The sequence below is a fragment of the Strongylocentrotus purpuratus genome, unplaced genomic scaffold, assembly GCF_000002235.5.
Source record: "Strongylocentrotus purpuratus isolate Spur 01 unplaced genomic scaffold, Spur_5.0 spur5_scaffold_19, whole genome shotgun sequence".
In the NCBI taxonomy this organism is placed as follows: domain Eukaryota; kingdom Metazoa; phylum Echinodermata; class Echinoidea; order Camarodonta; family Strongylocentrotidae; genus Strongylocentrotus; species Strongylocentrotus purpuratus.
This window is the reverse complement of record NW_022145604.1, coordinates 10,422,225-10,437,510: the sequence shown is the minus strand read 5'-3', so window position 1 is coordinate 10,437,510 and position 15,286 is coordinate 10,422,225. Positions and strand designations below refer to the sequence as shown.

Genomic DNA, 15,286 nt, shown 5'->3' with positions numbered 1-15,286 from the left:
TTTTGAAATGTGCATGGGGGCATTGTCTGAAGGCCAGGATTCTTATTTGACACTTTACCACAATACCTATACCCGTGAGCAGAGTCTATATCTGTCAGTTTCCAGCTGTGCATACATCTAATCTTTTTTTATTTTTTGTCTGCTGATCATGTATTAGTTTTTGCCTCTTTACATTAAAAAAGAAATCAATGAATTCCATTGATATATTTTCATAATAATGCAAGGCTGTGTCCATTGTTGATATTTTTCTTGCAATTCAGTAGTTCATATCAATATGTATTCAATGAAGTAAAAGAAAGAATTAGATTAAATTGGTATTAAAAACATAAGCAAAGAAATAATAATTAAGGAAAACCTGTATGCTTCCTTACAATTCCAGATTTGATGAATTTTCTTTTTTGTTTAATATGAAAACGAACCAAGCACTTAATTTATTCAATTTGTGACAGTTTCTTGCAACAACAAAAAGCTGGTTGTTACAATAAGCAAAGTTTTTTTAATAATTTTTACTATAGATAATTTACATATATCCCTTACTTAATTTTGTTTTATTTTGTGTGTGCTTTTCCAGGCTCATGTCTTTAAACAGGAGGGGCTTTTTACAGTGACGGTCAATGCCTCTAATGAACTTGGAAGTGCACAGAAAACCCTTCATGTGGTAAGTATTTGCTTGTTTTATTGTGACCATGAAATGGTATTTTTCTCATAAAGGCAACTCCCAGCCTCAAGGTATTACATGTATTAGTGAGAAGGAATTGTAATCTCATTAATTTATTTATTCATCTATTGATTTGGTATTATTTCAACCGGGTAGCCCCATCAGTAGTTAAGATACTGTTGTAACCTAAATAGAATTGAATTTATGTCAGGACAGCATTCAAAAATTGTTTAAGCTTGCATCACTAGTAAGTTAGATTGCACTAACTCCCTTATGAAGCTACTGCAGAGAGTCCAAAACACTTTTACAAGACTGATTTGTAGTTGCTCCAAATTCTCGTGGATCACCCCTCTTTTGAGAGAGACTACCAGTATGCCAAAAAATATAATTCAAATTCCTGATTGTCAATGAAGCGCTTATTGGTCAAGTCCCTAGTAATATGGTAGAATTGTTAAAGCCCCATTGCACGACTTATAGATACTTGCGCCCTCTATTTAGCAAACAATGTCTAATCGGTGACCATTAGTCCCCCATGATCCTCTTTTTCTGATGTTAAGTGAGAGCTGATTTGATGAGATAACCACCTGTCAGTGACCTTGCAGGGTGGTCTAATCCCTCCTGTAAACAAGTACAGATGGGCTTTAAAACTCAAGTCTCACAGATCATAAATACCGGTAATTTTCTTTTTGCATAGATTGTTATGAACAGAGGTATCAACAACCTGAGCTTGTCTCTGGTGGAAGGCTCTCATTTCACAAACCCCAACACGAGTCTGATCTTCAGCCTTAAAATGGAGACGGCCGATCGGGAGCAAGCTGTCCTCTCCCTGGAATTTGACGACGGGATCGTTTACAACCAGTCCCTCCGTGATGTCAACGAGACTTTCATCAGTGGTGGATCAGCCAATCCTGCCAATATGTACCTCACTGCAAGCTACGGAGACGGCTGCCAGCTCATTGTATCCTTCAGTCACAAGTACGCCCTTTCAGGGAGCTACGGTCCAAAGACGCGCATCCAGAGCAACGGAACTGCCTATCTGGCTGAACTTTCTGAAGCTATTGTTGTGCAGAGGTCCATTGAGGATGTTCAGCTGGAAGCATCAAGTTCCTACCCCCTTGGATCAGAAGGGACCATCCTTGCAGTGGTTCCATTTGAAACCAACAACATGACTTACGAATGGACAGTTGTGCTCGGCAGGGAGACGATAGCTGCGGACACCACACAGAATGGAAGCTTCATCCAAGCCTTTGATCTTGAAGGTCAATACATTGTGCAAGTGACTGTGAAGAACTTGGTAAGCCAATCATCTACTGTGAAGGTGGTCCGGGTGCAGAAAGCAATCACAGGTGTGTCCATCTCTGCTCCAGAAGAGGGCTTTGTGGTCCCTTTGGATCAGATTGTAACATTTGAAGCATCTACAGAGAGTGGCACCGATCCCACATTCCATTGGGTCTTCCAGAACGGAAGCACATATGATGACATTGGACTAGCGGACGCATCGGGACGGTTGATATTCAGCATTGTCAATCACACCTTTACGGAAGTTGGTGACTACAACGTTAGCGTCACCGCGTTGAATCTGGTCAGCGAGGTGACCCAAAGACTTGACCAATCGATGGTGGTCCAGGAACCAATCAGTGGACTTTCATCTCAGTCTGTCCATCCGACCCTCTTGAATCAGACATCCCAAATCGCTCTCAGAGTGATACGTGGCTCTCATGTAAAGTTCACCATCAATGAGACCGGGAAAGAAGAACTACTGCAGTCAGAATCAACCGAGAATGGAATGTTTGTGGTCACCACACTGCTCTCAGAGACTGGATTGCACTATGTGAACATCACAGCGTTCAACAATGTTTCTGAGGCATCCACAGTAGTCACACTGTTAGTTCAGGAGCCAATCAGCAACTTAACACTTCATCTGTATCCTCTGTCACTTGGAAAAGTGGCACTTGTCACATCTTTTGATGGTAAGTCCAAAACATTCACTCTTCATTTTCCACCTCATGTATCTGAAAGATAATTTGCAACAGAATAGTTATCACATATTTTGAGATTTCCTAGTCAATGATTTTGCAAAAAATTGTGATCTAACTTATAGTTCAAGTTCTCATTAAAACTGTAAAGTGCTCATTAGGTATTGAATTAACCCTTCCACCAATACGATGTTAGACAGTAGAGGCGACCTTCCTACCACACTGAACTGGTCAGCACAAGTGCAGATACGGTACCGGGTAAGAAGAGAAGACAAGGTTTCTTCAGGCTTCCATAGAAAATGTACAGCAGTGTCAACAAATAAATTCCTGATTTTACTAAGATATTGTTCAGGTGACATGATCTCCCCCAATGATTTTATAAGATCTATGTAGGCACTAGTATGTATCTCCATTTGCCACTCTCCGCCCAGGTGTAGTGAATATTTACCTTGTAGGAAGAATTAATTGAATTTTTTGTGCACTGGAATCGATAGCAAAGCTAAATCCAGAATAATGTGTAGTCACAGTGAGCACCTTGTGTGTTGGAATGAAATTACATGTATAGTGTAGTTGCTGGGTATATTAGTAGAAGCAAAATAATATTATGTAATAACTGTCTAAGAAAAAATGCAAAATCATTAATAATATGGATATTTATATGGTGCTTTACACATATTACCCTGGTTATAGCAGAGCTGCCAAAGTAACTAGCGCTCAAGCATATCAGGTACCAATTTACACCTGGCTGGATAATGGCAAATGTAGATAAAGATCTTACCAAAGGACATTAGTGCTGCAGCAGGACTTGAACCCTGTACCTTGTGATCTGCAGTAGGGACATTCATGTCACTACACACATTTTGTCTTGAATTTCAGGAACAATGAACAGCAGAGATGATATCTTGTATCACTGGATCCTTGATGGGATGAACCTCACAACATCCAGTGGCATCTTCATCCTAGAACGTGATGAGGTCACAGAGAACAGCACTCTCATTGCTTCTAATCTAGGTGAGGATGATTTATATCCTGTCATGGGTGTGAAGCCCCACTGCACTACTTATAGCTACTAGCGCCCTCTATATAGCAAACAATGCCTAATCGGTGACCATTGATCCCCCATGGTCCCCTTTTTCTTATGTTAATTGAGAGCTGATTTGATGAGATAACCACCTGTCAGTTACCATGCAGGGAGGTCTAATCCCTCTTTGCCAAACTAGTGAAGAGGGGCTGTACAGTGAAAAAATCTGCAGCAGCAGCTACCTTTCTAAAAGATCACCTGACTCTAAAGACCACCTGTTTACAAACTACACACTTCAAGTTTAATGTTCAAGTTCAGGTTAGATTTTATTTTATTCCAGTAATAATAATAATAATAATAAGTCCACTCCAAATTTTATTCAACCGAAAATGGAAATTCTTTTTGCCCAATTGATCGTGAGCCCGGCAGCCACTGAGCAGCTCTATGCCCTATTGTTGAGCGCCAAACAAGGTAGCAGCAACTCCCGTCTTTTAACGTCTTTTGGTATGACAAGGCCGGGGTTCGAACCCACGACCTATATACATGCAAATCAAAAATACAGAGCAGATGCAAGTCTTTATACTTGGAATCAAGGTTAACGTAAAATTATACAAATATTTAGTTAAAAGGTGGATATTATGGGACATGGTTTAAAACAAAATGAACATTGAAAGTACCAAACATAATTAAATACTTGGGTACAAAATTTCAATTATGATACTTACTGTAGAAACAAACTTTTCGGCATCATGTAGGTTAACATATGTCATATCACAGTGTTACAAATAGTATTCTGTCTTGGTAGTGCTAGAAGCATTATTTCTTATGACTTTTGTTTCACTTTTCCTTCCAGTGGATGAGAAGACTGTTCATGTGCCGAATAATGCCTCAGAAAGTCCTTTTCTGCTCACCCATCCTCATTATGTTGAAGTTAATGCAACCACTTCATTCACACTCTCTGTAAGTACCTTTTTAAAAAACTTTTCAGGGAGAGAGGGAAGCTAGGGGTGAGGAGGGAAGAGGGGAGTGGGAGAGAGAGCTAGGGAGAGAGATAGTGAGCTAGAGGGGAGAGGAGAGGGGGAATAGGCCTGTTTACTAATGATATGCGAGTGACGTCATAATCCCTCGCACCCTAGCGATTGTTACTACGTAGGGCAAGCTTTGCGTGGTGCGGCACGGTCGCCACATTGTTTTTCCATGCCCGCTACGCTATACACATACAAAGCCATTGCTAGCGACCGCGACGTTTTTTCACCCTAATTTCTACAATGGCATCGCCTTCGACATCGAGTTGTAGTTCCAGCAAGCCGTTTTCGCAGTGGACAGTGAAGGAGCTCACCGATTATTTAAGAAAGAGAGGAGTTACGACATCAGGGTACAACAAACAGAAACTAGTTCAACTTGCGACTGCTGTGGCCGATATCGCTTTGCCCCAAGACCCGGACCTTGCGAGCTTCGACTCCGCACGGTCGCTGCGGGAGAAGTTGGAGCGTGCGGGGTGCTCGTTCGACGACCCAATGAAAATCACCGGCTACACCGAGAACTTTGAAAGTATACCAGATTTCGGATTATACGACATTTTCAACTACCTGATAGTAAATAGAACTGACTACGACAGAAAGAAACTCAAAGCATATAATATGTCGATTCCAAAGTCCTTTCTTCCACAATTCTTAATCCATATTTTACACTTCTCCATGTTCGTCTTTGGTTTGGGGAACGGGATGAAAAACACACCATTCATATGGGGTCTGTCTGCGTACCGTGAATCGCTGTTACACGTGCCGTAACAGCAATGCTTACCTCCCATTTTTGCGATATTTCGTCGGATTTCGGAAAATAAAATCGAAGATTTGTCATGTACAACTGAGAAAAACTATATTTATTTTAATTATATACCCTAAGGTTGGAAAACAAACAGTTTTAAACGAAGTTTATTAGGACGATGATCAGCCTTTTTTTCCTCGCATTCCCCACATCGCCGTATACAAAGTGTGTGTAGCAGGGCCGTAGCAGACACTGCGCTCGGTTTGTTTGCCAGAGCTTACAACCGTGTGCAAATTTAAAGGTCCGTGAATACATTAGTAAACAGGCCTATTGGGAGTTGGTGGGTGAGAGAGAAAGGGATAGTGAAGAGAGAGGGAGAGAGAGGGAGAGAGAGAGACAAAGGGAGGGAGAGATAGAGAGAAGAGAAAAATTAAATTTGAAAGCCCATCAATGTGTTGTGTTGTGTGATAGAATGTATAGTACAAATTGAAAAAGGATATAACATGAGAGGGATGGATGAGTGCAAATGCTTCATTCTTGTACCTTCAATGTCTGTTAATCCATAGCAGTACAGTGTCTCATGTTGGCAATGTTTTTTGCGTTATCGTGTGATCCATAATCCTTACGCATATACATTGGCAGAAAAGGTCATTTTTTTCTTGAATAAGAGCAATTTTTTGTTAAATAATTATTATTACATTGGTTCATTTAATAAACATATGTATATTTTTCAAACTATGAAAGTGTTGTTAACAATATTAGTTCTTGCTGATTTGAGGATGAAAACTGATAAATTTAAAAAAATTATGACAACTCTGAACTGTTTATGAGTTAATATTGAAAATGTTGCACAACATGACAAAACTAAGAAAACAGCATTAGGATACTAAATGGGGAATAAAACAAAACAAACCAAAACAACACAAATCAAAACTAAACCAATCAAAACAAAGAAGGTGGTCTTCTCACAATAACCCTCCAACCTGTCCATTTGAGCCATTGGTTCTTTCTCTCTGGCTCTCGTCAAAGCAACTGACGGCTTAGTTACACAACAGATGTGGATTCTATTACATGATGGGTAATTTGGTTGGTATGTCCCATCCGTCAAGAAGATAACAATGGAAGACAATGAGAAGAACTAGAGAGGGGTATCCAAGATGCTGGGTTTCCCCAGCAGGGGGCTAAATGGGAGCTCACGCAACGCCCCGCAAAACCACAGAAACCGCAGACGGGACCAAAATAGCTGGGAGAATACCCGCATCTTCACCTGCAATATAACACCGTGAATGGTGTTATCTTACCCTTTCAAGTTTCAATATTTGAACTTGAGTTTTGTAATGTGACCTTGACTTTTGTAATGAGATTCCTTCCTCTACTTTAAAGAGAAGGTCGAGTCTTGCTTAAAGCCCTACTGCACTACTTATAGCTACTTGCGCCCTCTATATAGCAAACAAAGCCTAATCGGTGCCTGTTGGTCCCCCATGATCCACTTTTTCTTGAGTCTTGCTTAAAGCCCTACTGCACTACTTATAGCTACTTGCGCCCTCTATATAGCAAACAAAGCCTAATCGGTGCCTGTTGGTCCCCCATGATCCTCTTTTTCTTATGTTAATTGAGAGCTGATTTGATGAGATAAACCAGTGCAGATGGGCTTTAAAGGTGAGAAATAATTTGTGAGCATTCTCATTCTGTTTATTCCTCCATGATAGAATATCACAGTAGCAATGTCACTTGATATTAATTCTTCTTGAAATACTGGCATGTTCCACACATGACAAGAAGTTGTTTCAAACGTTGGACCAAACTTTGATGCCCACATTTGTCCACAGTCCCATATATACCCATAACTGCATGTGGTGTATATCCCTAAACAGGTGTTGTTATTTTCATCAAGATTGAATCAATTTTGAGAGGATTCCATAGTTGAAGTTCAAGTTCAAGTTGAAATAAGGTTTTATTCATTACTTGTCAACAAGTCCGAAGACTAAAAATGCAAGTTTACATCAATATAAAAAGCATTCAAAAACATAAAGATAACATAGCAAAAGAGGACAAATATATAACAATGAATACATTTTTAAGTTAAAACATTAAAGTAGTAACTAGAAAACAAAACAACAAAAAAAGATTTTTAAAAAAATACAAGATATGAAATATTACTAGCAAAAATGAATAAATGTTGACATATAAACAAATAAAATGTATACAGATACGTGAATTCAATTAACTGTAACATAGGAAAAATTGTAATTAAGTATTGAGTATTGAGTATTGAGTATTGAGTATTGAGTATTAAAAAGTATTAAAAAGTTTTAAAAAGTATTACAATTGGAGTCTTGGCAGTGCGCTAATCGCAAGCGTGATATGAGTACAGTATAATGTATAAACATATTGCACATGAGAACAATGGAATTCCTTAGGTATTATTGGTTACAGTAAGAATAAAATTCATACTGTGTATTGTGCATGATAGCTCCACAATACACAATATCTTGTCGTTTGCACTAAATAATAAGCCTCTCAAAGTAACCTTTAGTTATTTTCTATAACGCTGCAATATTACAGGACCAGAACTTGGCTTCATTTTCATTAAGCAGCTTTCACGTTAAAGATGTATATCTTGCATAAATAGTTAAAGTAAGATCATAGGAAATTAGTGCATCATGCACAATACATTTCAAGAGAATTCAAAATAACAGTGCATGTTCCTAAAAAAAAACACCCTGATGCACTGCAGAAAATACATGCATCATGCCCAGTTTCAAGTTGTCAAAAGAAATTTTGAAAACTCTGCATCTTAAAGGTACTATGTCCCATTTGCAGGCCCAAAAATTGAAAGGTTAAATTCCAACGGCATTTGAAAGATAATACTAATTTAGAACTTCCCTAAAAAAAGGGGGGTTGAAATTGTCTTTAAGTGGGAAAATAACAACTATTAGTTGTCGAATCGACTTAGGAGCTATAGAGCCAGTAATTAATAGTCTGATTTTCAGACCAATGTACCGAATGGTTGTACGTTATATGCTGCACAAATATTCAATCAGGTTAATTTTGGTCAAGAAGTGGCTTATTGATGTAGAAAAATGCTCATGTACCCTTTACAGTTCATTTTATGTATGCTTTTACCAAAGAAGAAAAAAGCCAGTCAGTCACTCAATAGTGTCTGACAGTAAAGTCTAGCAAGTAAACGGGTTTCCTTGCATAATTTGAATATTACGACAATGCTAACGTTTAAATTTCACAGATAGGACATACATGGCATATTCATAATTCCTGCAAAGGTCTACAGAATTTGATGTTGGCTGCAAAAGGGACATAGTATCTTTAAAATAACTTTTTGCAAGGTAGTGAGTCTTGAATGCATTTAGGGCTGGCTATGCATGTATAAAGATGGACAATACTCAAAGTTTATATCTTCTATATACTGATAATGCTGAAATAACTTTCTGGAACTTGGCGCAGTACAGACCCAGCTGCGATATTTGTTATGACATCTGTCTTTCCATCAACCTTGCTTGTAAACTGATTGCTGGAATCGTGGATATGGATTTATTTTCTTGATTTAATTTGTTTTGGGCTCTTGCCATGAGACTTGTCATCATCGTTTGTTGTCCTGTTGGGTTGCGTACACAAAGGGAGCTATTTTCTTGGAAAGATCAAAGGAATAATTCTTTTACATCCTTGATTCTCGTTAAACAAATGTAATTCATTTAAAGAGCATTTTGACCTTGAAAAAAAAAAGATCAGGTCAAATGAACCAACAAATGGGAGATATGTGCTAGGGAAATGTTATGTCAGATTTGGGACTGAGAGGTAAATGATTGTTTCCCTGTTTATCATAAAGTAATATGAAGAATCATATTATGATGATATAAAACCATTAAGGCTGAATGCTAGAGAATTGTTATTACAATCACAAAACAATTAGACCCTTCGTTATGAAATATATAAAAAATGGTGACAAATGTTGTCCCTTCACTTTAAAATTCAGCAGAATGTAATTTGTGAAATAGATCATCTCATTCACATAAATGAAAAAAATTTCTTTTAAAAGAAATAAAGTAGAAGAAAGACTTGGAAAAGAATGACCCAGAACTTCTGGAGTTGGGAGAAGAACCAAAACCATGATGAAATTGTCAAAAATTCCTCTACATTTCCCACAGAATAACTCATAAAATTGGGGAAAATGCAGAAGTCAAAGAAAAAACAAATATGTGTATTTCAGTACTTATATAAGTATCTCTGTCAACTTCCCATGACATAACCGAAGAACAGAAGAACAGCATCCTATTGTTGAAATTCCTTCACGTTTTCCATTTGGAATGAAGAAGGAAGAAGCAAAGGGAAATTTTGGTCTCCCATGGTATTCGGTAGTATGAAGTGTGAATTTGTTTCACTGGCCTCACCACTGAACTTTGGTATTTTAATGACTGAGGAAAATACAATTGTATTGTTTTACAAACATGACCCAGCCCTCGTTTATGGAAAATTTAGTGGAATTGGAAGGAATGTCCCCTCTTGATCTGTATTGTTTTAAAGGCCTTGCTTCACAGCAGGACATGTGAAGGGAAGACAAGATAGAAATTAGAATGCACTCTAGGCCTGTTTTCACTATCTCGAGATTGCCAAATATCCAGCTATTTGAACTGTCCCGATCGCAAACTATCCAGCCAATTTGCGTCTTCATCAGACCAAAGTAGCAATTAGCGGGATATTTGGTCGGGATTGTCATCCCAAGATATCTTGGGATAGTTTGCAAAATATCCCACTATTTGGCAAAATATCCAGCTATTTGTCTGGTGCGTCATCACCAGACCGAAGACTCGCACTATGCGCTAACGCTGAGCAAAATATCTTGAGCTAATTTCTAAAGGTTGAGTTCCGAGGTCAAATCTCAAGCGATTTGTAACTTCGGGATTATTTTCCCAATCAGAAATAGCGGGCTATTTGGCAATCTCGAGCTGATGAGGACGCGCCTTCTGTGGACATGGAAATTATGAGAGGAAGACTTCGAGCAGAAATGGGAAGATGAAATATTTCAAATTGATAATAGGGCTACATGGTGGGATTGACAGTACCAGCGTCATAGTTAGCGTCATAGTTAGCGTCATAGCTAGCGTCATAGCTAGTTCCTTTGATGTTGATAAAATTAAGTGATTACGTTTATGAATGAAATGTTCATGAAATTATGTCATGAAATTTATGGAAGCAATGCAAAGATTTGTGAGAGTCCATTGTTTACGTTATTAGAATATCTTATGTTGTAATTATGGGAAACATTAGTGGTCTTATTTTGTTAACCAAACTTAAAGATAAAGTTGAGTTCTTATCTGATGTTTCCCCACACTTGCATAATAACAATGATAACGCTCACAAATTATTTTTCACCTCTTCCCAGAACTCAACCTTCTCTTTTAATAATCAACTTTTGTTAAAACTCTGTACATGTATATTTCATAATATCTTTACCTTTGATTATTTGTTTTGAAATGCAGGTCTTGCGGGAATACTATTCATACTAAATGGAGATAGAAAATTGGCACCACCTCTGTAAAATAACCCACGGGGGTGATCATACTTCATACTTTCACAAAATTTTCATTTCTTGGAGGTGTACTACATTTGAACAATAAGATTTTCTAGGAAATCCCTTTTTCTTTTTTAATGCGCATTATTGTGACTATAAAACAAATGTGATCTTATAAGGAAGGACTATTTATACATTTATGTGTTTCTTTTTATTTGACATGGGGAGGGGGTGAGGGGGGGGGGTCAGAGCCGTTCGTATTGTCACCCTGCATTAAAACAATATGTTTTCAACAAGATTTCTGAGAAAAAGAAAAATATTTGTATTTCATATTGTATTCATATGTCTTTTCTTTTTTTTCTTTTCAACATTGTTTATATCTTTATGTGTTCGTAATCTGTTCCCTAGAAATGGGGCTTGCTCAATATTCTTGATTTATGTCTTTGAGAGAAATACCATCGGGAGAAATAATGAAATGAATCTTAGTTGACAAGAAAAAGACAATTTTTGTTATGTAATCAAATTTATTGCATAAAACTTTGCAAAGTGCCTTGTTATATATTATGTCACCTGTTATGAATAATTGTATTTCAATAGTCAGAATACAAATTGCATATATATTAACTGTTGCTTGGTAGGATAAAAATCATGGCATGTCCTCCCTAACAACACATAATTTATGCAATTCGCATTCTAACTATTGGAAAACAATTATTTGTAACAGGTGAATGAAATAATTTATTACGAGGCTCTTAATAAAGATTTGGGCATTAAATCTGTTTACATTACAAATATGGCCTATTGGGCCTTTCGTAATACAGATTTTTTTTATATTTTAAAGCCACAACAAAATAGTATACCATCAAATATTAGGTTATGTCAGAATCTTAAACTTTAGGCTACTATTTTCATTTTTACCATTGATTTAATTTGGCTTTTGTAAGCTTGATCAATCTAAAATACAAGTACATTCGTGTAGCTGTCTTAAATTTCTTTTTGTTAACTGGATTACGTTGTAAGTAAGTTTTCAACATATATTTCAGATGTTTGATATATTTTCCTCAAAATTGTTTGGACATGCATGAAAATGTTAGTAAAATTATGTAATGATTAGTCCCTTTTTGATTTTATTCTAACTTGGCAAAAAAAAAAAACCCTTAATATGTTTCATGGAAAATATTGCAGTATTATGGAAAAAATATAATTATCAATTAGGCGAGGCGTCAAAAATAAATATACCAGCCAGCGGCAGCTAACTGCACTTGTGCGTCCTGGCTGCATTTTTTTAATTAGCTCAGCCGGCTACCGCTGGCGGTAGGACCCTCAATTAACTCATGATGTCATCATAATGGTCTCCGAACAAAAGCATGCGCCTTTCGAATGGAAACCGAGCCTCAGATCCCAGCCTGGCGCAAGCCGGCTGGGCTAATAAGTGAAAAATAATTGCCCCAGCCAGGCTTCGGCCGTAATTGCAGCCTCGATGCGCCAATACGTGAGGCGGCAGCCTGCTGGTATCGATATTTTTGACGCCTCGCCTTACCAGTATGTATTTTGTCTTGTAGTTGCATCATTTTTGATAATGAACATAACTCAGTGGACGAATGAGTCATTGAATGTGTAGAAAGCAATAAATCAATTTTGGATAAGAGGTCCTAGGCCCTATCTCATTAAACTCGTTATCAATAAAAAGTGTCACATTTCTATTACAGATTTGCTCTCATAAAATGCTATGATTGAGTAGCTTAAAACAGTTATTGCAATTTTTTATTGATAAGAAGTTTCACAAAATGGGGCCCAGGTCCCAGACCCTTTAGCAGTGACTGTCAGAAGGGGGATTAAACCATCACAACATCCCTTATGCCACACCTCATTTAATGAAACAGTAGAAGAGCAGACATCCAACCAGCAATATGTCATTTTCTTCTGGAAGATTTGACCTCCTGTTTTAAAGGTCAAAGACATTAGACGGTAAATCAGATAAAGGGAGCAGGGAAAGGAGAGGAAACGTATCATTTTGGTGTTTTACCTTTTGTACAAATAGAGGTCATTATTCATTTTTAACTAATGGTTCCTTTAAATCTCTTTTTAGAAATAATCTTGTAAGAAAAGAATCCATTTCATGATTCTATATTTTGATGTCATTTTTCATTTCCAAGACAATGGCTCATTACAGTCTAGGGTGTCACTGAATTTAGAATTTACTTACCATTAAAAAAGATATCTCTTTAATGAGGGCTAAAAAAAGGTATATTTCACAGGATGATGCCTCTAAGTTTTACCCCTGTGCTGGTTTTTTCCTTATGATTCACTACTGGTGTTGCTCGAAGAGCCTACTTTATTTAACCTTTAAAAGAAGAATTAGGTGTGTGGCTTTTTTTTACTTTTTAAACTACCGATATAAGTAATTATAGATATGCAGTGATATGATAATGATATTCAGCTATTCAAATACAAACTTTCAATGGAGTCTAAAATCTAATTTTTGATTAGCTTTTGCTGGCTACCAAATCTGATACTGACAGCATTCCAGGAAATCCTCCCGTCCAGGTACCAATTAACACCTGGGTGGAGAGTGACAACTTTAGATTCATATGTCTTTCCAAAGGAGCTAGGGCTCTAACCCACAACCTTCACATCTCTAGTCAAGTGACTAAAATAACGGACTAAGACACCTTAGCTAGAGTCTAAAAGACTATTACTTGCAAATTGGTTAATTTTGCAGTGTAACTTTAAAGCCATTGAGGAAGCGTACGTGTGTAATGCATGGCTGAGTCATGGTTTAATGTCTTTTATTTGACAGCTAATGACTGTCCATGTTGTGTTTGGAGTGGCCTCGATTCCATTTCTTGCAGGAACTTGGAAGCATATCAACTATTCCATTTATCAATCATTTTTTTTTCTCAACACATGTTTATATTCCCTTTGGAAGTTACAAATCTGGGTCACTCAATGAACCCAGGGAACGAATCCAAAACAAATCCTAGTGCCAACATCTTCCAAACCCCCAGTGTTCAGACTACTGGAGTTTAACATCGTATAGCTATATGTTAAGTAATTACCGTTTTTCTAGTCTGAATGCCTATAATGGAACATCATGTAGCGAAAAGATCTTAGAGCATCACTTTGAACGGATCCTCGATTAAGAATCGATATCCTGCTCTGGTTTAACACAACATATTGTACCAAAGTTATATAACTTGGCGGTTCTTATCTTGAGCATGCGCTGAAGATCGGCCAGCTGTCGCGTCAGTTGACCTCTTCATATGTTTCTTTATATGACACTGTTTTCTAGTCTGTACGCCTCTTTCACATACGACTGTTCTTAACAATGTCTCTTTGTAGGGCTTTGTATAGATTTCCTGCAGTCTAAACATGCAAAACATTTTTACCATCTGTTTTGTAGATCATGTTTTGTTAGTGGCATTCATTTCTCTATTAATTTGATAGAGTGGAGTAGCATGTACATGTATACTTATCAGCGCAGGGATAAAATATTAAAAACATTTCAGGGGTTACTTTTCAAGCTTGCTTGCATGAAAAAAACACTCTTTAATATGTTTTGCATTGAACTCTATGCAAATTTTTGGGGGCTCTTTTATGACTTACAGGGGCTCTTTTGGCATTTCGAGCCCCCGTGTATATTTTCCTTGTTATCAGGCTTGTGTTTAATGAATATAATTGATTACTTTTGCAAGGTTATTGATGATGATAGATTGTACAGAGGTGCTTGCTGAAATGTTGACATTTTCAATTTTGTCATGAAATAATATGAAGTAATGTTGAATAACCAATGACCCATGATCTTTAATGGGCCTTTCAACGTGTTGATAGATCTAAGAAAAGTTATTATTGAATCATTATAAGAAAAAGAAAACAGATTACCGGTAGCCTGCTAAAATGTTTATTCGTCTTCTCCATGTTACAATATGAAATAACATTTAACTAGAAGAAATAAATGTGACCTTTGACCAGTATTTCAGTGTGTTGATTGATAAAAAGAAAAAGAAAATTTCAGAGAAATACATTATGTTTATGTTATATTAAAAGAATCTGATAGTTTGTGAGGTAGCATGTGAAAATGTATATGCCTAGGAATCTTTCATATCTATAACTGCTAATAAAAAAACATTTGGAAAATTAAATGCAACGGGCAAAAAATTGTTTATCTCTTTTATGGTTTTTTCCTGAGTGTAATCTTTGATGTGTAACTAATCCATGGGGTTTAAATGATAATCAACTAGAGCTAGATCATTATTGCAATGTTCTTTGTCTCGTAATTGCTATGAAGATAATGAAGTGTGTCCTTGTAATTGCTTTTTTCTGATTTTTTCTGATTT

The 15,286-nt window shown here is 37.0% G+C and overlaps 1 protein-coding gene across 1 annotated transcript in view; it reads left to right on the top strand.

Moving 5' to 3' along the window:
• REJ7 (receptor for egg jelly 7) overlaps positions 1 to 15,286 on the top strand; it is a gene marked incomplete at its 5' end in the record, with an annotated part of 83,624 nt that overhangs the window by 17,109 nt on the left and 51,229 nt on the right. The window contains 4 exon segments of the mRNA NM_001098445.2: positions 572 to 658; positions 1,353 to 2,628; positions 3,511 to 3,645; positions 4,509 to 4,615. Of these exon segments, the coding sequence (NP_001091915.2) occupies positions 572 to 658; positions 1,353 to 2,628; positions 3,511 to 3,645; positions 4,509 to 4,615 (1,605 nt within the window).